The 23,801-nt window shown below is 40.2% G+C and overlaps 1 protein-coding gene across 4 annotated transcripts in view; it reads right to left on the bottom strand.

Annotated features, from left to right (window-relative positions):
* Positions 1-4,507: 4,507 nt before the first annotated feature.
* Positions 4,508-23,801, bottom strand: part of PSIP1 (PC4 and SFRS1 interacting protein 1) — a 35,296-nt gene continuing 16,002 nt past the window's right edge. For 3 of the 4 annotated variants that reach the window (XM_015849021.2, XM_015849022.2, XM_015849023.2), the window contains 10 exons: positions 20,360-20,480; positions 18,587-18,662; positions 18,075-18,300; positions 17,331-17,449; positions 14,975-15,030; positions 13,347-13,417; positions 11,339-11,440; positions 10,932-11,151; positions 7,279-7,390; positions 4,508-4,938 (listed from right to left, as the gene is read on the bottom strand). In XM_015849021.2, coding sequence (XP_015704507.1) covers positions 4,875-4,938; positions 7,279-7,390; positions 10,932-11,151; positions 11,339-11,440; positions 13,347-13,417; positions 14,975-15,030; positions 17,331-17,449; positions 18,075-18,300; positions 18,587-18,662; positions 20,360-20,480 — 1,167 coding nt within the window. In that variant the 3' untranslated portion in view covers positions 4,508-4,874. Of the gene's footprint in view, positions 4,939-7,278; positions 7,391-10,931; positions 11,152-11,338; positions 11,441-13,346; positions 13,418-14,974; positions 15,031-15,075; positions 16,862-17,330; positions 17,450-18,074; positions 18,301-18,586; positions 18,663-20,359; positions 20,481-23,801 lie in introns of those variants that run through there. The other variant, XM_015849024.2, reaches the window with a different exon arrangement.

The raw sequence follows: 23,801 nt of genomic DNA, 5'->3' as shown, positions 1-23,801 counted from the left end.
AGTGACCTGTATTGACTTGGGAGTAACATCTGCAGAGCAGCTGCATAAACCTCTGTCGTAACATCTAAAGCCAGAGCGAGATTTAACTTAGAAGCTTTGTCTGATAATTTGGGTACCTGAAGTGCCTTTTGACATGTTCTTGTATGTAACATTTGAGATACCAAGTCTTTATAACACTGATGCGGACATTGCTGCCTTTCTCAGATCTCTGTGAATCTGCCTCTTTTTATTTTGAAAGCATCTCTTATAATGATAGAAGATACCCCAAGTGCAGAGATCTTAGCAGGCACAGTGCTGATAGATGCTGAGTATGGAAAGTCTTCAGGGATGGGAATTTTTTAATGCTTTGTGGTGGTTTAGAGACTGTAATAAGTGGTGTATGGAAGTAGAATGGGCCTTTTTCTTTCTGTCCTTGAGGAACAGTGGTTTTTGTGGAGGAGCTTGTGATAACACATTCTGCTGATGGTGAACATACAGCTTATAGTGAAATGCCAGGAGTGTAATGACATGCTGAGGAATAATTGCAGCAGTGACCAGTGCCCTTCCAGTACCAAATTTAGGAAACCTAGCTGTGCAGTTTCCAGCTTTATTATTTTCTTTTAATCTAACTGTTGAAAAAAATGTATCACATTCCCTCCCTCAGGACAAGACGTGATTTAAATTCATTTGCTGGAAATCTTTTTAAATCAGCATTCAGGTAGAGGGGGGGTATGGATCTGTCCAACGTGAAAGTAACATATCAGGAAAGTTTCATAAGTTCTTCAGATACATGAACAGAACATGCACTTGCCACTGTGATGTTTAGTGCTGTTTGCTTAGACATGAGAAAGCCTTTCAAGTAGGCAGAGCAGAAATTTCTGTTAAGGGGCTCTGCAGATTAGAATAGGCTTTGAGGTTCTATAGACCTGAATGACTTCTTTACAAAAGGAAAAGCTCTGCCCTTTTTCCCCTCTCAGGATAGCTTATGCTCTCGGCCTGAGCTTGGCACAGGAGCTGGGTTCTGATGTCTTCTTTGGCCTTATGACTTCTCTGGAATCAGGCAGAGAGCCAACTGCTGTCATGATGGGAGCCCACCATAGGGTTCTTAGCAGAGCCCCTAGGATGCCTTCATAAATGGCTGTAATCTGTGAGGCCTTTGGCCAGAAGGGGAGGTGGAGCCAAAGGGTCAATTTGGGGGAAAGATGGGATAGGGAGGGCATTACCAGAGGTGATGTAAATGCATTAAATTAAAACCAGGATTAAGCGCTAAGCTTAAGTGGGGAGATGCTAAACCATGGATGCCAGAGCTGCTTTTGCTGGCTGTCCTGTATGTTGTAATCTGTGCAGATAGCAGCTTTAATCACTAGAGGCCATGAGCTGTTGGGTCCTCCGAGTGCTACCATAAATTAATTGCTCGGTGCCACAGCAGCCCCTCCTCATGCTGGCAGCTGTTGATGTTAGTTTCAGTACTTGCTGGGGTATCCAGCAGTCTTTGCCTTGTCTGCATAACTGAGGCCCTTCTTGATGACTTGTAAATGAATTTGTTTGTTACTCAGAGCAGTCTGAATCAGTCACACACGTCTGCTCTGTATCGAAGTTTCTTTATCTATAAAACAAATTTTATCTTTTGAATTAAATGGGCATGGGTTGGACAGAAGATTCCTGACAGTTTGCTGTTTAGTTGTTGTATGGATGCAGAATAGGTGGGAAATCTGGAAAATAGCTGTAGGCCCAGAAATGGGAGGTGCGGTACATGCAGTACCTGATCAGTTACAACATCAGTGACACCTGTTGATGCCATCCCCAACTTTGTCACGTTTGACTTGCATGGAAAACACTTGTATTTTGTAACCTGCAGTTGTGTAACCAACAAACAGTCTGGCACCAGAGAACCCTTGTTCCTTCTGTGATGTGTTTTTGAATGCTCCATGACAATGCAAAGGCAGTAAGCTGGGAGGCTTTCTTGCATATCCTTACATCGATCCTGGAATTTTCAACCAGAGCTCACATCAGAGAGAATGGATCCAGTGAACTACACACTAAGGCAGGTTTTAACATCTGTGGCATAAGAAGTACAGAAACTGATATGAAATAGTTGTTATCAGATTGTTTACGGCACCATTTTAATTACATATAAAACATCCCTAGTGCTATACAAATAAGTGGCTGCTTATTTATTTTTTTGATTCTAACGTGGCTGTTAACATTTTTATTGCCTTCTTCTTCACGTTTAATAAAAATATATGTTAAGAAAGTGTTGCCACTGTGATGTCAAGTCATTCAACTTAAATGAAAAAACAAAAAAGTTACAAGTCACAAACTTCTGATCCTTCCTTCATTTTTATCCTTTCTTCTTAATCTACTGTTTAACATTTGCGTAAGCAAATTTGTATCTAGAAGAAAAGTATACTTATTACTTTTTCTTCCTGAGCTTTACAATGCGTTTCAGACTTAAAAGCATGGACTTACAGCTCTCTAAAATCCTGAGCTAGAAAGAATTACTAAATAAAAGGCATTTTGTGGCTGCCTTTTGGCTCTGATGTTTTTAAATGCTTAATGATTTGGCAATGTGAGCCCTTCCAACCTGTTCCACACTTCTAAAAGGTCTTGGTGTGTGTCTCCTAATGAAAGACTTTGCTTTGCTCACAACATGGCTGTGGAGGATGCTGCCCCACAGAGAGGTGGAGAAAAGATCCATCTGCTCAGGTGTGTTGGCAAGAGAAATATTCAAGTTTCCTGTAGTTTCTAAATGTCCAGTGGACAGGTAGTGAAAGCTAAAGTAGCTGAGGGGGTAGAGCTTTGCATCAGTGGGTTGTAGTAACTTTTTCTGTGTTGTTGCTTGTAGGTGTCATAGTACAGGTGACAGGTGTACCTGGAATACTGTCATCTTCTCTAATCACCCCAAAGAAGATTCTAAGGGCCATCACTGCCGATTTCTAACCTGGCCCTCCTCTGTTCCCTATTTTCTGACAGCCTGCAAGGTCTTCCTAGGTCTGATGTCATGCAAAGTTGTGTGTTTTAAGAACATTTCCAGAGTAGCTTACACACACCCCGTTCCCCTTCATGCAGTTTGGATTCTTTTTTCTCTTGCTTCAGCAGTGTTTCTGATAATACTGAAGTAAGAAGTGCCCACATTAATGCCAAGGCAGAGCTCCCAGGACTGAAACAGTACTAAAACCAAATATGTGCAGTTCCTAGGAACGTTTGGGTTGTTATAAGCTGGCATGAAGAACAAGTCTCTCTTTATCACTTTAAAATCTTTAATTTTAGAAATTGTTGAAGACAAGTGTTTTCCAAGCAGTGTGCATTGACAGCCTTGGTCAATATACTTATCATACCAAAAGCATACCATGAAGTCACATTGCAGTAAATTGGCACAACGAGATTTGCAAGAACTAAACTTCTTTAGAAAAGTGATTAAGTAAACTTGCACATTAACATTTTAATAGCTATAAAAACGCTGCTTCCAGCTCCTACAAAACACGCTAAAGAGATATCCCCACAAGAGCTGAGAAACTATGCACAAACAAAGGTCAGTATCATAGGAAGAGAGGTTTTATACAAACGAAGCAATTAGGCAGTTAAAAGTATTTACTTTTTCCTGCTACTAACTAGAGAAACATACAGTAGTCAGATAAAAATATACTACAACTCTAAGTCCTGTATGTAAGAAGCCATGCTTTTTACATTACTGTCTCAAAGTTTGCTGAAATGGAACAAGTCCAGGAGCTACGAAAGGGAGATAAGATACTGATCAATGGCCCTTGAGTGGTCTTTTTGTGTTGGCCTATCTCAAGGAAGATGGCCATCCCTGAGGACTAATGGCCCTTAAGTGGTCTTTCCATGTGTGGCCCATCTTCAAGGAAGATTGACAAGCTCTGAGGAAGTCTCACAAGACTGACCCGACAGCCATCCCGAAACGTCTTCCGAAACGGCCTGGAAAGAAGGGATAAAAAAGGGCCACGGACAAACCGCCGCAATAGCGGGGACGAGGTTTTCGACACCAGGATGCCGTCTTACGCGAGCGCCTGCATGCTAAGAGAATGCGCCTGCTAATGCTGAAGACACCTTATGATTGGGGCATCTAGGTACTCCGCATCTCAGATTCCCTCCACCGCTTGTTCTACTTGCTGCCTATTTCTCTCTTCTGGGATTGCTGCTCGAGACTCTTGCTCCGAGGGGACCCGCCTGCCCAGGACTCGTGCTTCTGAGGAGACCACGGTACCTCTGGACCGTTCCTTTTGTTGCGATATTCACCGATCTGCTTGCTTGCAGCCTGCTTACTGCCGTTGCTTGCTCTCCCCTGCCCCTGGACCAACGTTAAACAACGTGCTACGGGACGCTGCTGCATCCCAGGAGGTGACTATTCCCCGCTTTAACGTAATTCTTGCTCTTTTCCACCTTTTTCTATCGCCTACTTTCCCTTCCCCATCACACCTAATTTTGGCATTTGTCACTCTCCCTTCCCCATCCCCTCAATTGTCTATTATTTCCAATAAACTGCGTCGGATCAAATTTTGAATGCCTTGCTTTCTTCTTAATCTCACGCCGGGCATAACATTATTAAAAGAACCTTTGCCTCACTCCTAAATTGGAGCGAGACACTGTAACATAGAGGAATTTCTAAGTTTCTCTCCTAAGTGGACATTCTGTATTTTGAAATGTGTTACCTGTTAATACTGGACAAAACTATTGGCAAGTGTTTTAAATACTTTTAAACCAAGATTTAAAGGGCTTTTATTCCGCAAAAAAAAAAAAAAAAAAGAAAAAAAAAGAAAAAAAAAAGAAATTCAAAATACTATGCTTATAAAATTATTTTAAACTTTAGGAAGTCTATAGATTTTGAATGCATCCTCTTCAATTAGAATCATAAAACCAAAACAACTCCAGTGGTGTCATTTGTTTTCAAAGGCAGATTCTTTCGCTGGCTTTTCGAGTTCCCTCTCTTCACCACATGCCCTAGAATTACAACAAAACAACATTAATGACCACGAGGAAATGCCAAAAGCAAGTCTTAAACTCCGGATATTTTAAATACAGAGTAAATGACATTGATACAAATCCAGCAGATGAAGGCTGGAAGCTGAAGGAGGTTCATATACCAGCTGTCAGCCTGCTTTTACATGGGCTGTCCCCAGACATGAAGCTAAGGCAGCAGTAACCTCCACCACATGAATGAGCGTGAAGAGTTGTGAGCAGCAGCCATTCACAGGTCAGTCTGCATTCCCTTCAGACAGTCCTGCAGAGTCCACTGCCAAATCTATCAACTCAGACAGAAAAGCAGCCTGCAGTTTTTTCCCCTGCATGGAAGATGCTCATTTAATGTAATGTTACTGCTCTCACTGGTAGCCCCAAGGCTGAGGCAACCTTGGGGAGCACCATACATTTCTACCAACACACTTGAAATGAGACAGGCATGCAGATCTTTTCCCAATCCAAGGTACTGATAAGAGGTTTCACAAGTTCATTTTGTATTCACTGCTTGTTAACAGAAGCTGTACAAGGATTTAAACATAGTAGGGTTGGTGTTTTTTCTCTTTAGAAAGATAAAGGAAGTGCTGGGGAGTGTGCAGTTCACAGCCATAGCAAACACCACAGACACTTGAAGAGACAAATCTTTATTGGCAGAACTCATGACCCTGAAGTAGCTCCTTCATGAAATAAGTCCGACATATAAAACTGTAATTACTGAAGTGTTTAAATTGCGCGGCCTCTGAGGTGCTTATTTGGAGACTACTATGTTCAACTGCCTGATCCATTCTTGTCATTTAAGTTTGTGAAGTAGCTGCTGTAAGCCTTTTTTCCCCCCACTGCTGCCCTCTATAGCATCACTATACCACTATGCACTCAAGTATTCTTCCACTTTCTTCTCATAGCAAATATAAGGGCACATTTGAGATTATCTTTTTAGTCATCAGTTTAGTCATCATTTATTTTTAAATACTTCTACAAACACACTCTGCTGGACAACTAAACTGGCTTGCTATTGATTTCAAATAATTCAGATGTTGCAGTTCACTAGTACCACACTGCGTTTTCACCACACCTCCCATTAAAGCAGCATAGTTTACTCCATAAGTTGTGCTGGGAACCTGCACTCTTTGTCTTGAACTCTCTTAAGGCGCTGCTTGTTGGAGGCAAATGACATGAGAACCTCATTGCTAGCTGAAAATAACCAAACATCACTTCTGAAGGATGTGCAAAAAGGCAGCATTAATTCCAAGGCTCTCTCTCAGCTAAAACCGATTTTGTATTCATTAAAAAACAAACAGACAAATAAAAACAACCTACCAACACCATCTTTTTCCAACTCTAAACAACTGTCAGTATTACGCTCATTTGTACAGCTTCAATTAGACATATAGGCAGTAGAATGCCAGGTAACTGCAGTTCCTCCTGGACTATATGAAAAAGGTAATGGGAGGAGAGCTTACAGCAACTAGACTGCTAGACAAAGAGAATCCCCTAAGAGCAAGTGCAGAAGTGCTCAGAAAAGAACCAAGCTGGTATTCTGCTCTAAGGACAATCTTTGGCTTCTTCTCTCACCCTGTCCCCACTAAATTGTATTATTTCTTGTGCTCCACAAAAGATTGAACTGCATTTTCAGTGAGGCTAAGGTTCAAGTACTTCAGTAGGAAAGTAACTGAAATTCAGTCGATTCAGATTCAAACATTCCTATGGCTGCTGTAGCCCATAGTTTACTTGCATTTAGCCAGCACTGAGTGACGATGATCGAGGGAACAGCACGGAGCTGCATCAGGAGAGGGTTGGGATGGGCTTTAGAAAGAGGTTCTTCACCAAGATGGCAGCCAGGCACTGAACAGGGCTCCTAGAGTTTGAATTTTGGGTGATCCAGGACATTATCTCAAGGCCTGTGGGTCTGTTCCAGCAGAGGATATCCTATTTCACCACTAGTTTAAGAGGCTTGGTGGCCATCGATCAGAAGAAATGGATTTAGGAGAATAAACATTAAATAAATTTCATTTGCTTCTGTAATATTTGGCTCAGACATGGTTTACTTTAAGTAACCTTAAAGTATGATAGAAAGCGAGCACCTTCCTCTGTCTCACTGCATGTGGTTTTTCTCCTAAGAAGACAGCCCATATTTTACTTCTTTCAATCTCCTCCACAGCAGTGATTTCAAAAATAAAGTTTTTCTATTCTTTGAAGTTGAGGAAAAAAAATGTACAGAAAATGGTAACTCAACGTGATGCAGGAGGTTCAATCTATTCATGTTCCATTTACATAATTTCACTGTAACAGAACAAACCCTTAGCTTGTTAAAAGTAATAAACTCACTTTTTCTTACTACCAACTTCGTGTTTATCTTTCTTTTCTTCAGCATTCTCTCCATTGTGCTGTGATGGGTTGGTGTCTTGAGTTTCAGACCCTCCATTCAGAATCTTTGAACCTGGATAACAAAAGGAAATAAAGGCGGTACAGCAGGCAATAAAACTGCTGTAAGAAACCCCAGGTCATTTCTTACCTTCCAGCTCTAACACTGTAAATATTTTCCCCTCATCTTAACACCTAACAGCTGAAATAATGCAAAACCAAACAGAAATAACAAGTAGTGCTTCAGCTGCTGGAAATACATTGTAACAAGTCTCATTGCAATCTTCCTGATGGGAAATAAATTCCTTGAGACTCCAGGTTCCTGGCTACAAATAATGATATATATCCTGGTAGGTGATAGAATACTCTTCAGCAGCGCATTCTGTTCACCACTCTGCTCCAGGTGGGTACTTCCTGAGACGCCACCTGCAGCGCTGCATTCAGCTCTGTGGCCCCCAGCACAGGAATGCAGATCTGGTGGGGTGTGTCCAGAGGTGGTCAAAAGGATATCAAGGGGCTGGAGCACATCCCTTATGGAGGACAGGCTGGGTAGTTTGGGCTTCATCAGCCTGGAGTCTTCCAGTATTTAAAGAGGGCCAGCAACAAAGATGGGGAGGAACACTTCTTCAAGGCATGTAGCAACAGTACAAGGGTAACAATTTTAAACTAAAAGAATGTAGATTTTGATTACACATGAGGAAAAAAAACTCCATTATGACAGTGGAGAGGCTCTGGCACAGCCTGCCCAGAGGAGCTGTGGGTGCCCCCATCCCTGGAGGCATCCAAGGCCAGGCTGAATGGGGCCCTGTGTAGCCTGACCTCCTGAGCTGGTGGGTGGCAATCAGCTCACAGCAGGGGGCTTGGAACTGGATGATCAGGCAGATAAGGAGCCTCCAGGGGCAGCTGGGGCAGAGGGGACAGGGTTAAGCCCTGCTCTCCACCAGCATCACCAGCCCCTCAAAGCCCTGCCCTTGTGGAGCAATACATCTGGGAACCTATGTTAAGTTAACACAGCCCAGACTGAGCACAGGGGTAAGGGGGGCAATGTACCCAGGTACTGAATAGAGGTGGGGGGCTGCTGAGGCGGGGGTGGGGACATGGTATTGCCCCCACAGACAGCCCATGGGGGGTGAAGCCTGGAGAAAGGCATCGGAGGCATGATCCCCACACCCCCAGGATGCTGCCCCTCTGACAGAGCTTCCAGGAAGGTGTGAAGACCCCTGGGTGACCTGTCTGTAGCCCTACCCAGCCCCTTCCTGGGAGCTGCTGTCTGCTACCAACCTCATCTTCCTCTAAGTGCTGACCTCAGCTGGCCTCAGGGATCTCACTGCCTTCCTATAGATCACAGGGCTGAGTTTAATAAACAGTGCTAGTGCTTAAATATATATATATACATACACATATGTATGTAAAATATATATACACACACAGTATACACAGACTACAACAGAACAGTGCCAAAGTGGAAAGAAGAGAGGAAAGAGGAGGAGGACAGAGAAAGACCTTTCATTTGTAATAAAAAAGAAGGGCTCCACCTCAGTGTGAGTGAAGTCTGAGGTCCCCTAAAAATATCCATCTAGAGTGAGCTGGATGCACAGAGCAGGAGAAGGGGATGTGGGCTTGCACAACAGCATCATCCTGATAGGAGCTGCAGTCCATGGGATCTCAACTCCTCCTGGACTTCAAGTACTGAATAAGCCACTGTAGGGTGATGTTGATGTTTTCCTTTTCTTTGCCGGAGATGGAGTAGCAACAAATCTCAATCCTGGATGGCAGAGAGGTTCATCTTCTCAACTGAGTCTCATCCAAGGCACCAAAGAGGTGTCTCTTGATCCCTAGACTGAGCTGTCCTGACGCAAGGACACTGGCAAAGGTGGTCTCTGCCAACTGTAGCCTCACTAGGGTCAGCATCATCTCCTCCTTCCAGAATAGCACCTGGAATGAGTCCAGCAGCTCATTGAAAAGGGCCAGCATGCTGCTGCAGCGAGCTCTGCAGGCTGTACCATGCACAGCTGGGCACAGTCAAAGCAAGCTCTGCTGAGCCAGCCTGAATCAGGCCAAAGTGGGTGGAACTGGGCTGGGCCACACCAAACCCTGCCACACCTCTGGTACTGTCTGCATGCAACTGACATAAACAGGAAAATTATGTATCATCTTGACTGCAATCACATAGAACGTACAGGATAACTAAGGGATGAGGCCTAGTTAGCATGGGTTCATGAGAGGCACATCCTGCTTGACCAGCAAGGTCTTCTGTGACTAGGTGACTCACCGAATGGATGAGGGAAAGGCTATGGATGTAATGTATGTGGACATTAGCAAAGCCAAACATCTCCCACAGCCTTTTCCTGTAACAGCTGGCAGCCCATAAGAAAACAGGCTGCATGGCCAGCCCCACAGGGTGGTGGTAAACGGAGTTAAATCCAGCTAGTGACCAGCATGTCCTGTTCAGTATTGTTACCGATATTCTGGACAAGGGCACTGAATGAACCCTCAGTAAAAGTGTTGCAGGTGACACTAAGCTGGGAGGAAGTGTCCATCTGCTTGGGGGTATGAAGGCCTTTCAGAGGGATTTGGACAGTCTCATTGACAGGCTGAGGGCAACTGTATGAGCTTTAACAAGACCAAGTGCAAAGTCCTTCATTTCTGTTATAAAAGCTGCACACATTCCTACAGGCTTGAAGCAGAGTGGCTGGAAAGCTGCATGGAAGGGAAGTACCTGGGGGTACCAGTCCACATCTAGCTGAACATAAGCCAGCAATTTGCCCAGGTGGCCATGAAAGCCAACTGAATCCTGGCTTGCATCAGAAATACTGTAGCCAGCAGGAGCAAGGTGGCCATTGTCCCTTAGTACTTGGCATGGGTGAAGCTATACTTTAACTAGTGAGGCCCAAAACTGAACTTAGTACAAGACAGGCATCAAGGCCCTGGAGTGTGTCCAAGGAAAGGCAAAGCAGCTTACAAAGGGTCTGGAACACAAGCCTTATTGGGGAACTGGGATTGTTTAGTCTGGAAGAGAGACCTTATAGCTCTCTGCAGCTCCCTGAAAGGAGGCAGTAGCTAGGTAGGGGTTGGCCTTATTTCTCAGGTAACTCGTATTAGGATAATAATGGCCTTTGTTTGCAGCTGGGAGGTTCAGGTTGATTATCAGGAAAAATTTCTTCTTAGAGTGGTGATGTACTGGAATGCAGTGTGCACAGAGGTGGTAGAATCAACATCCCTGGAGGTTTTCAAGAACATGTAGGCATGGCACTTCTGGACATTGCCTAGAGCAGTCACAGGCATGGTTTGATTGCTGGACTCAATGATCTTAGTGCTTTTCCAGTCTTAATGATATTATGTATAAGCTCCATCACTGAAGTCAAAGCAGGATTTTTAACTTTACGATGTTTGTGATGACAACAAGTTTTCCTCTGGAATTACAGGAGAGTTTGGAATAAATTCTTGAGAACTTTAGGCTTAAATATGAATTGGCAATTAATTTTGCTTCAAGTGAGAGATTTACAAAAAGAACCTCTACTGAACCATCTTGCTACACGAGGAAAATACAGAACTCTACTTATCTCAGCAGTGGCTAATATGGATCTTTTATATTACAAGAAACTAGAACCACTTACCTGTTTGGTCCTTTTCTTTCTCATTCTTTTTGTTTGTTCCTTTCTTCCACTGTTCTTTGGTTTTATTGGCTTCCTCATGCTGCTTCTGCTCTGCAAGTGATTTATTCAGTACTTGGGAGAGCACAGAATCCCCTTCCCCTACTAGAAACATGGTCTTGAACTTGTTATACAGCATTGTAGATTTCTCCATGATAACCTGGCTCACTTTGAACTTCCGTATCTGAAATCAGAGTAATGAAACAAGTAGCTTCGCTTATGTATTTCAATACTTGTGTAAAATTCACCAAATGCTCAATGAAATTCCCACTTTAACTTGAAACGAGAACAATGACTTTTACACTCTCCAAAGTGGTACACAACATGTAAATTCAAAATACTATTTGCTTAAGTAACACCGCAGATCTTACCTTCTTGAGTGTCAGAATCATCTCTGTATGTTTCTGAGCTTGCTGCATTGAGACCTGAAGGGATGCCAGTTCATCAAGAGCCTCAATACACCTGTTCACATCCTGCAGATAAATAAGTTAATCTGATGACTTCATTTAAATGTCAGCAATTCTTCATTAGTTACACTGAATTCACCTCCATATTTCATAATTTCTTATAAAATCCCTAATTTGACTTTTTAATTAATTCTGTAATAATCTCTACCATCAAGCCTGCAAACACAAAAAGCTGAAATGCAAGCAGTAGTAATGTTTACACATTGAAAGGCATGTCATTTGAATAACCAATTTAATAATAAACAAGTAAACCTACTTCATACTTTCATTATACAAACTCAAACTTTCTGCTCTTTTTACAGTTCTAACACTACATTACCTAAAGCTGCTCTCCAAATACTCAGCCTTTCTCATTCACAATTAGTGACCTGCCACTGAGAAGCAAAACAAACGGAGTGGACTGCCTCTGACAGACAGAACAGCTTCTTCATAGGTTATTCAGTTAATAGCTTGATGAATGACGCTGTGCAGGGCACTCAGAAATAATCATGCATATTCTTCCAGTCTCCAGAAACTTCCTCCTAATCATGAATTTTCAAAGACAAACCGGATCCTAAAGTACCTTTCGCACACCTCAAGAATCCATTCTCTTACTTCTTCATTTAGTGATCTGCAGCAGATGTCTTCGTCAGTATCATCCTCATTTATCTATCTTACCACTAATCTTGACTATGACCTCTTTGTTGTCTTATCAGCCCCAGTGCAGAGATCCCAAGTACTCCCACTGGTCTCTCACAGATATTTCTTGTCTTGCCTTCCTGGCACCTGTTCTTCCACAAAAGCCTCTGTCCATCCATGTGAACATTCCAGTCCTAAGAACTACTCCACCAGACTTCTGTGATTCCAACGACATCACAGATCAACAACTGCAGACACTTAATTCCTAATTCCCCAGTTCATATGCATTAGCCTGCATGCACTTCAGAGGCACCTAGTTGTGCTAACCATACCAAAAAATTTAGAGCCTTCTTCATAATGTGCACTCACTCCTTTCTGTTCATGTACTTGTAATCAGTAAAACAGTACCAAAATGACATCACTGCGCGGTCACATCTGTGTGCATCACCCTTCATTAATTTATTACCATCCTGTTACATCATTTCTTCACTTTTTCTTTCACTGCTGTTTACGGTTTTAATTTCTTTAACCAGCTTAGCCAACTTTCAGGCAGTAATAGCTTCCCCATTATTCAGGTGAATCCTCTTGACTCCTTGCAGTCCTTGACCTTCTTATGGTTCCCATCATCAGAGCAGCCAAATCCTGTTGCTTACATCAACTCCAGAACTAACTGCTAATCCACAGAATCAATCCATTCCTTCACAAGTCCTTTCCCCTCATTAGGAGGATAGAGAAGAACACCACCTGGGTCCCCATGCACTTAACCATCACCCTCAAAGCCACACAGACATGCCTGACACTTGCAAATCTCCCTTGGCTTTAACACTGCTGCCCAACATGGAAAAACAGCAGCCGTTAATAAATAGCCTGAGGGTCAGACAAGCCTCAGCCATCTGTCAGTAGTGCTCCAAATCTAGAGCTCCCAAGAAGCAGCAAATGAGCTAGAAAAGCAGATAATGGTATCCATCCCTTACACCAAGGAGTTCTCCAACTATCACGCTCACTGCCTCCTGCTGTTTCTGCATGGCTCACGCTGAGTTAGCACACATACTTCACTTGTCAGAACTCTGTCTAAATGCTTCTGATAGATAACTTATTAGTGAGTATTTTTTAAACAAAACTGATTTTGCTTGCTGGCATCTATATTTTAAGATCTACAGCAATCCCATTTAAAGAGTACAGGTCTCTTTCAAAGTGAAAAAAGTCCTTTAATTCTCAGAATTGTAATTAAAAACAAATATGTATGCCAATTAATTGGAACTTTACATGTAAGTTAAAAGATACATATACTTACAAGATTATCAATTTTCAGGGAGTTTTTAATTTCTGCATGTATCCTTTGAAGCCGAGAATCCATTGATGTTTCTGAAGATTAAAAACAGTATGCATTAATATTTGATAAATCTCATCAGGTCTGTGTTTGTAGAAACCTTAATACAATTCTGAATATCAGAGAGAAGGCAGAGAAACGGACAAGCAGCCCACTTCAGATAACCATGCAGACATAACCCTTGTGATGTATTTATTTATGGATGCAATTTGAAATAAAGTTTACAGGTTTTACGGGTTGTTTTTGTTTTTTTTAATTGGGCATGAGTAAAAACTTGCAATAGTTTTCACCTTAGGAATTATAAACAGAAAATAATTTCCAATTTCACTTCTGGGATATCGTCCTCTGTTAAATTAAAAGTAAACTTCAGTAAATATTAATAGCTGCTAATTTTGAGAACTTCTACTGACAGGATACCTGGATATTACTGCATTTGTTTTAGGCAAGTTGGTCATATCTAAAATCTGGGTAACTCCTCCTCACTTGAAGTCCATGCCTTATTACAAGGGCTGCCCTGAAAGTAATGCCTCCTATTTTATTATGTTGGCACACAATGCCAGAGGTGGATGTTGGTGGTGTATGGCAGTAAAGGCTGAATGTTCCCAATGTTCTCTTACACTTTTGTTGCTGTGTGACAGGTGGCTGAAGAGGGGCAGTCTGACAAAGTGGTGTCTGACATGAAAATGTGGATGAAGCAAAAACAGGTCACTAAGTTCCTCTGTGTGGATAAAATGGCACCCACTGAAATTCACGGATGCTTGCGGAACATTTACAGAGACAAACAGTGGATGTGAGCACAGTGAAGTGGTTGGTGGTGTTGCGTTTCAGCAGTGTTGAGAACAACATGAAAGACAAGCCACATTCCAGATGGCCAGGCAGACTGTTGTTTGTCACTGGTAAAAATGCATACCCGATGATGGTGGCTGTGCTGAAAAATAGTGGTGTTTTTTCGCTGATAGTTAGCTCTATTAAATAGCGTTCTTGTTCTTTTTCCATGGAAATAAATAGGAGGCATTACTTTTGGAGCAACATACATATAGTACAAGCTGCAGCTCTTGAACTGCTCTTAAAAAGAGTAGTACTAAAAAAGGAATGTCTTATCCTGATGAAGGTCAGTTTGCAACTGTGGGTTAGTAGGCAAGACCACAGTAATCTGAATCTAAGCCTCTTGCTTGGGAAAAACAAGCCTCTTGCTTAGCAAGCCTCTTGCTCAGTAAAAGGTAATACCTAAATACTCAAAGAAGCCCCAGTTATTGTGTTACGAGAAGACAAAGAATGAAGGAAAAATGGAAATGATTCGACTCAAGGAATTAGAAGTTCTTGTTCACCAATACAAAAATTATCTGAAAAACTATTTAAAATATTGAACAACAGTAAAACCAAAACAGCAGAGAACTGTTCTAATGCACTTAATAAACAACACAGAAGAACATGAATGCACTTGTTGTACAGATCTGAAGGAAAAACTCATATATCAAACAATCTGGACTGAGACCCCAACTTCACCCAACAGTAATTATCCCATCCAGGCAGTCAGTTCTCATCAAAGTTCAAGATGACCCACAATATTGTGTTAAGTTTCTTTAACTAACCTCTTTTCTTCTCCATCTTCTTAACTTCTGTTTTCTTGCCTTCTTCTTTACTCTGCCTATCAAAAATGTTAAAGTGTTTTTACAATGCTGTAAAAGTCTGCTCTTCAGCCTCTTTTCCCTCCACATTTTAGACTATGTTTTAAAGAGATAGTATCTCAAAACATTAGCATGCAAAAAACACCATGAGTTAAACCCTAGTTTTCAGAGACTGAAATAAAATGATGTATTTATTTATTTTTTACTTTGACATCATACTGCTGTTAAATCTCACAAGGTTCCCCAAAAGCAGAAAATTAAAAGTTTAGAGAAACAAGTAACATTTGTAAACTGCATGTAAGAAGTTGTTGAAGCGGCACTGAACAAACCTTATTTATACAGGAAAAAATATTTAAGATGACCAAAAAAAGAATTTCACTACTGTTTAACATCACTGTATGGAAAAACTATAGATCATTTGATTTTAAGTTTACTATAACTGGTTCAAATGCAACTCTCTTAGGTAGCTACTGCAGTGCATGTATCCTAAAACTGACCTCTACTGTATCATTTATAATTTAAGTCTCCTCGACAGAAATATTCCTGGCTCTTTTTCTAATTATCTCATTAAAGTCAAGTTTTCCGTGAGATAAGCCCCAGCTTATCTCCATCTCAAAAAAGGAGACAAGCAAAAATCTTTCAGCCTAGCTTTGTAACTTTTTATTTATTCAGAGAAGATTATTAACCCTGTTTCAATTTAGAATTTCTCAATCCCGTCTTACTGACAGGTTTAAAAGCCTTATTTCATAATCTGTGTATTTCAGAATGCCATGAATAAATACCAGCATGCATCCGTAAAAATCTTCAAATCTACATCTTCTGCCTTTCCTTTCAAACTCCATCGAGTTACAGACAACTATGTTAATGTACATTAGGCTATTTTACTTCAACTGGTAGCACAGGTAATGCCTTTTGTACAAAGCACTGTTACAACTTCCATAAATACTAGCCCAGTAGTCATAACAGATACAAGAAAAAGTAGACTAAAACATGGGAAAGATAACCAAAGGAGGATAGGTTTATATTCAGTGTATTAATAGAATAATTGAAAGCAGCACAAAAAAAGAAGTGCTTTTTCTTTTCATCAGTATTGAGCCTTGTGCTTTTAGGTATCAGCTACAATCCATTATGCATTTATTAAAATTATCTACTACTCCCATTTTTTCTTAAACTAAGCTCTATGTATTTTCCAGTACATAAAATTCAAAAGCTATTTAAAACTAGAGACTTGATTACTATAACCAAATCAATACATTACAGTTGACTGCAGAAATCAGTTTATGTCAGGTTTAAGCAGTGGTATATTAAGAAGAAATGCTGAGAACAATTTCCTATCTCTCGAGTTGGAAATGCTTAGGTTTTCTATGGGCAGATAAATAATTATGTTAGTTTTCCATAGGAGTGACAGGAAGAGGAGGAGAAGAAAGGGCAGGAGGATCAAAAAACCCAAACAAGAATCTTGTTGCTATGTCAGAAAAAGCAGAACTGCGTAGCTATGAACAAGGGGGACCATTATCCTCTTCCTGTTTCTCAAGAGTTTTTACCTTTTTCTCCCTTTCTTCTGCCCTCCCACAAACTGTGGGGATAGAAACATCATGCTTGTGTAGTAATAGCTTCTTCACCCATTTGCAGGACAGGTCTTGAGAATGAGTCAATTTCCTCCTATTGCCCTGCCCCCTCCCCCCAAGTTCGTGGCAGGATCTTCTCTTCACTCTTAGGTTGGTTCATTTGTGATAATTTATCTTCTGATTGCAGAGTGCTCTTGGTATCAGTCAACTGGCTTTGCAGCACCAGATCAGAATAATAATTATTATCTTTTTTCCTTGTTTTGTCTGATGGTGTATGCTCCAGCTGCCAGACAGAGAAGGAAATGTTTTCCAGGGATCCCTACATATTCCACGATATGATTAAAAAAGAAAAATCCATAAACATGGATTCACAGATCCTACCACTCCTAATCAAACGCCTTCAAGACAAATACTTAGAGCAGCTATTTGTATTTCCCTTTTCTCATGTATTGTCTTAGGATACTTCTAAATAGAACGCAGGAGCTGTCATCTGCTAGAAGTCCTAACTGACTGAAAAATGAACATTACTTTATTTCTAGGTTCAATTCTTCCCATCCACCCAGATCTGTACACATTGATTTAGAAGGGCTTTTCACTCACTCCACTGAAAGTTACAAACAGACCAAAATACAGGCAGATGGAGAAAAAAAAGAACACAGTACAACCAGCTTGGCATTTTTACAAGTATCGTTTTCTCTTCCTAGCTTCAAAGTACTCCTACAACATTAAGACATCCTTCCAAAAATACTCACAGTTCACTTTCTCCCTGATCCTCTTGCTTACGCTTCCTTTCTGTCACCTCTTTCTCGTGCTGGCCTCTCATAATGTTTCTTCTATGAGATGACTGAAAGCTTCTTCCCCCTTTTTTCTTCTGTTTTTTTTTGAGTTTTTAGGATCGGAAAGAGAAAAGGGGCATTTAGATTTCTGAAAAGAAAGATTACTAAATTCTTCTCTTGAGCCATATAAACCTGCCTACACACACATAAAGAACTACAGTTAGTCTACAGCAACTGTCCATGGAACAACCTGACAAGAACTGGTTTTCTGTGCAACTAAGTTCAAGACCTTCTAATACTGTTATTTCTGGATTGTATTAGCCCTTTCTCCTTCCTTCTCCAGTAAGAAGAAATTATCCTGAATACCATGGAAGTGAAGAAACTGACATGACTAGCATGATATTATGGCTTTCAAAAACTTATGTCAAGCCAAGTATTCTCTTAGATGCACCCAAAAAGAACAAAATCAAACCTCTACACCACGAAAAAAAATTTAAATCCATCTTCAAGTGCTTTAGAAAAGATCATTTTATTAAAAAAAAAACCTGAAAAAAATCCTGAAAAAACTACCTGACAAGAAGTTCTACAGCTTTTGTTCTGCATCTTTGTATCAGCAAACCCTAACGTTACAACTTTCATAAAGGTCTGGCATTATCATCAAGAGCTATCTTCAGTGATACTTTCTTTTATAATAAATGGATCTCAAAAGCCAAATTATACCTTGTCACCTTCTTCTTCTCCCCCCTCATCTTCAGAATCAGAAGCTGATGCAGAACCCAGTTTTGCAGCATTTTTCCTTTTTGGTTCAGCCTCTTTCTTTCCATCTTTTTTATCATATTCCTTCTTTGGTTTTTCCTCTTCCTTCTGACCTTCCTCATCCTTCTTCCCTTGTTTTTTAGGCTTCTCATCTGGTCCTTTTTTCTTTGTTTTCTCCTCCTCATTAACACTGACACATGAACAGCATTTAGACATAAACTATCAACAGCAAGTTTAAAAACAGCCACATTGTCTTAGTTCAGAAAGGTGTTATTCTTTTTAACTACAGAATACTTAAGTTAATTCACTCAGTTCACTTAACTTTCCAGAAAATTATCAAGTTACTTTTGAGTTGTAAACAACAATAACTCAAATGGAATGCTAAAGAAACAAAAACTTGTCAGGAACTAATTAAGAAGTTTTAGCAAGGAACAATATTGTTAATAGTTGAGAAAATAATAAAGCAAACTACTCACAGGTCACTTTCAGAAAGACAAGGTGGCTTCACCAATTTGGGTCTCCCTCTCGGTTTTGGAACTTTTACTTCAGAAGCTAGTATAAGAAAAATAATTCATAAGTCCACAGCCACTATCTATTCCTCTTATACAAAGAAAGATTCTTAGTCAGAGGCTACACTTAGAATAATACTGATATTTTACAGACTTCAAAGGGTCCAGATAGTTATTACACTAAATAACAAGAGTACCAGGCTTTAACCAAAATCTTAGAAAACTCAAGTTATCCCATACATTACTAATTTTTCAGGCTCAAACTACCAATTCTTGTGTTTTCTACACAGCATGTTTACGGTTTGTTTCATGTTGTGTAACTAATACAAATAAGCTGAAGTGGGAATACCAGAAATAAGCTGGAAGCAGTCACCTCCTGTCCACATTCACATGCCATCTATTTACTAACAGTAGTTTTAGGTGCATCATGGAGTTTCTCTTAATTTTCTTGCTAACAAACAACTTTCAAGATGTTCTAACACCATACTTAAGTGTACAAGAAAACTGCACTTCACCACATTTTCATAGCAAGTTCAATAGCCTGCCTTCTTGGCCTTTATGCCCTTTGAGTTCCCTCAAGCAAAAGTACTTAGTGCGCTGCTTTAAACTTGCTGAAGTTGCTTGTATGTTCATAGTAAGCACAAGGCTGGAAAACGTATTTTAGAGTTTAAACTCCTGCTGGTGTCGGTATTGAGAGATGTTAATCAAGAGATGCATGCACCATATCAACATCAGAAAATACTTCCTAGTACATCTTGTAGTAAGGTATTTATACAGGTGTTAAAAGCATCTCTTAAAGATTCCTGCTCTTAAGACAGTAGGCAGTGGAAACAGTATGTTTTAAGACAAAAACACATGCAGATATTTAAAACATAGATTTAGTAATACAATGAAATTGTGGACCAGAGTGATACTTAATTTCTTCATAGCTTCCAAGATGAATGCAATTAAGTCAGTTTAACTGTGATTGCACTTCCTTGTAAGCTATTCTTATGCTGTCAGTAAATACAGATGAGTATAAACTATTATTTGTTTCCCAGACTAGACTCTCAGGCAATGTATTGCTGCAAGAACTGTATTATGATCAGTTCAAGAGTATCTACAAGCTCACCAAAGAAATTCCGATAAATCAGATCATTGCTACCTTGAAGGAAATGCAAAAACCAAGAACAGCAGAATTTTAAGTAAATTTTTCAAATTAAACAGTTTAAAATAAAGTAGCTGAATTTTCATTTTCTTTTTCTGTCAACCTACACAGATTGATTTATGCATTTAATTAAACAAATCTTTCCTGCTCTTTGCTTGCTATTATTATTCTCTCAGCTCCACCTACTGGCACAGTCTTCCCCCATTTCTCTCACTCACACTTCAAGGATGTTGTAACAATAATTTAAGCATCCTACAGCATTCTCTCTATACAGAAACCTCTATAAATCAGCATTGCACAGAGGAATATTACTGAACAGTCTATTTTTATCAGTGTTGTATGAAGAATGTCTTTCTGAAGGTGATTCTTCTACCCCAAAACAGCAAGTCTTATTCAGAGCATCAACATTAATAATTCAAATCCATTTATGTCCTACATTCTTAAGTTTGAGATATATTTTCTCTTTACAATTGACTGCATCTGTACTTTGTATTAGCTCACAGGAAAGGTACACTAAACCCTCTCTAATTACCTTAAGCTAAGTTATCTAATTACCAGTGGGACTAAATATTAAATTATTCTTTTCTGGTTACCTGCTGGTCTTCCTCTTTTGGGGCTTACTTTTGGAGATACAGTCACAGGAGCTGCTGCTGCTGCTACCACTGCTGCTGTTGCCACTACTGCTGCTTCCTCAGAGTCAACTTGTTTTTCAGCCTAATTTAAAGAACATATTTCTCAAGTGAAAAACACAGAGCACCAAGTTCTCAGATACTTTCTCAGACAACAGTTTTTAAAATGCATTCAGATAATGGTTTTAAAATGCATTCATTATTACTCTATTTTTTCTAAATAAAAATAAATCCAAATTTTGTAACAGATGACGCTTGATTAATCATTTGCTTCATGTTCTCCATTCCATGACTGCCCGATACAGTTATGTTTCAGTTGCCTGTATCAGCCCATTTATCTCCAGAAAACAAAGAAAAAAACCCAATACGTGAGTTCCAAAAATTTAAGAATTCTAAGACTCTTTAAATTGGTAATGGCTGTCTAAACCCAGCTTCCCAATTTTAAGGATGGAAATTCATTTTGCCTTATACACAAATATTATTCTTCTAAGTGGTATAATCTCTCCGACACATCACAGCATCATGAAAGTAGATAAAGCTTCTCAAATACCTGTTATCTGCAATGGAAAAAATCAAAAGCTAAACTGAACTAACAAGAAATGATGAACTTCATTAATACAGCCATCTTAGAGGGGCTGGACTGTAAACAGGGTTTATGACAAAACTTATGACAAAAGAAGATCTCAAGGAATGCACGGGCATCTCCCTCAGAGGCATTTTATAAAGCAGATAAAAAGAACCTTAATAAAATCTAACAGGAGAAAATACACTCAAGGTTTTAGTGTCCTGGATGCAGGTACATCAGATAGCAGCAAATACATTTATATTCTACTTGGATGCAGTAGTAATTGGAGACTTTTAAAAAACAAACTTAAACCAGGACTAAAGTACATCATTACTGTGTTTATCTTGCATAAACAATTTAAGAAAAAAAATAATTAAGATTAAAAAAAAAAAAAATCCAGTTCCAAGGCTAAGAAAACACCATGTTCCTTTAAAGGCAAGTAAACATTCCAGGCTGCACCACTGCACAGCCAATGCTCTTTTCTAACTACAAGCCTGTACCACATCCCTTGAAATGTTACATTTTTCTGTTTACGCTCCACAGCAATGCATCCCAACGAAGGAATTCAGGTAAAAATGCAAGGAGGTTCACATGAACAAACAAGGATCTCCTGGCCAAAATCAACACAAATAGGAAGAAGGTAGAAGCAAGGACAAATAGTCTGGGAGGAACAGAGACATTATCGTTAAGAGCCAGGGATCAAGTTAAGAAAGCTAAAGCCCAGAGAGAATCTAATCTCACCAAAGATATGAAGAGTTTCTCAAAGTATGTCAGTGACAAAAGAAAGACTGGGGAAGATGTGGTGCCTCTGCTGAAGGAAAAAGGAGATCTTGGTTACTGGGAAAAGTGAAAAGACCAAGGTTCCAACTGAATCTCTTCCTTGCCTCAGTCTCCACAAGCAAGATTAGCCTTCAGAGATTCAAGGTCCCAGAGGCCAAACTGAAAGACCAGAGCAAGACAGACATTTCATTGACAAGGATCTGAGCAAACTAGACACTTGCAAATCCATGGGTTCCAATGGCATTCAATCTTAAGTACTGAGGGAGCTGGAAGATGTGACTGCAAAGCCACTCTTCTACAATCTTTGCTTAATTGTGGCACCTGAGGAAAACAAACATTGCTTTTATCTTCATAAAAAAGTAGGTCCCAAGCTGGTCAGCCTCAGCAACTTCCCTGGGAAAGCGACTGAACAGCTAAACCCAAGAAATTATTTCTGAACTCACAAAGGATTAGCAAATCATCAGTAGGTAAGAAGAGACTATCAAAAGTCATGACAGACCAACTCAGTAAGCTTCTATGGTATCACTGATGGGCAAGAGGAGAGTAGTGGATATTGTCTTCCCTCCTAAACTTCTGTAATGACTCTGATTCTGCACAGCAAAAAGAAACTGTCAAAGCACAGCCTGGATGAGCAGATAGCGAGGTGGATTTCTGAAAACTATCTGAATGACTAAGTCCAGAGGGTAGTGCTCAGCAGTGCAAAGACTCAGTGCCAGCTTGTAATGATCAGAACATGTCTTCAGTAAATTCACAGATGAGACAAAACCGGGGAGGTCATACAGCTCATCCTGAGGGACCTCTACAGGCTGAAGAGGTCCAACAAGGAGAAAACTCCTGCACATGAGGAAGAACAACTCCAGGAACTGGAGCCACTCAGCTGGAAAGCAGCTCTGCAGAAAAGAACTTGTGGGTCCTGAAGGACTCTAAGTTAAATACAAGTCAATCTGCCCTTGCAGCTAAGAAAGCTAATAGTCAAGAGAAGGAATCCTTCCGTTCTATTCTGTGTTTGTGAAGACACACCTATAATACTGTACTGGGTTGCCCAGACTTGAACGTGAGAAACACAGACCATAACAGAAAGGGTCCACTGGAGACCTACCAAGACAATCAAGTGACCAGAACACTCCTGTGAGAAGAGACTAAGAGTTGGGACTGTTTGCCTGGAGAACAAAAAGCTCAGAAGTCACTTTATTAAAACCTATCAATGCCTGAAGGGAATGTGCAAGGAGGACAGACTCTTTTCAGTTGTGTCCAGCACTGGGAAAGAAGCAACAGACACAAAAAGAAACACAGGAGGTTTTGTCAGAGGAAGCACCTCTGTGCTATGCAGGTTACCAAGCACTGGCACAGGTTGCTATAGGCCATAGGGTCTCCTCCTTGGAGATCTTGAAGAGCTGCCTGGACATGACCTTGGGAACCTGCTCTGGGTGCCTCTGTTTGAGAAGAGGTGTTGGCCCAGGTGAATCCAGAAGCCCCTTTTAACCTTAATCATTCTGATTCAGCAGTGTCTGGCAGTATCACAAATTTTTGGCTAAAGCCCCTACTGCATACAGCATGCACCAAACACAAATCTGTCAGCTCAAGCTGTTAAGCATGACAGAAGAAGCCATCTTGGGCCTGAAATGCCTCATGACACAAACAAAAAACAGCTATGCTAAATAAAACTAAAAAAAAAACCAAACAAAAAAAGCCCAAACACTACAGCCATGATTTGAGCACATTATAAGAAGTAAAGCACAAGATCTGTTCTGGTTTCATCTGAGAAGCTACTCTCCCATTTACAGTTATCAGGTATATGCACTCTTACACGTATTTTCAACTCCCTGCTGCTCAGACTAGAAGTTCTCTTGAATATTATTTCAGATTTACTTTTTCTGTTTGTTTTTCTTTTTTGTTTTTCTTTTTTTTTTTTTTTAAGATAAGGTGTTTTTTAAAAGCTTCAAAATTAATTTCACTTAAGTTGCTTCTGTAAGAATACACAAACATGCAACTTTCATGAAGCCAATAATAGTATACTACTCATTTGTGGCAAACACACCAAGTAAACTTCTGCGCTTATCC

Source organism: Coturnix japonica, chromosome Z (assembly GCF_001577835.2).
Source record: "Coturnix japonica isolate 7356 chromosome Z, Coturnix japonica 2.1, whole genome shotgun sequence".
Classification (NCBI taxonomy): Eukaryota; Metazoa; Chordata; class Aves; order Galliformes; family Phasianidae; genus Coturnix; species Coturnix japonica.
This window is presented reverse-complemented; position numbering and strand designations above follow the sequence as displayed.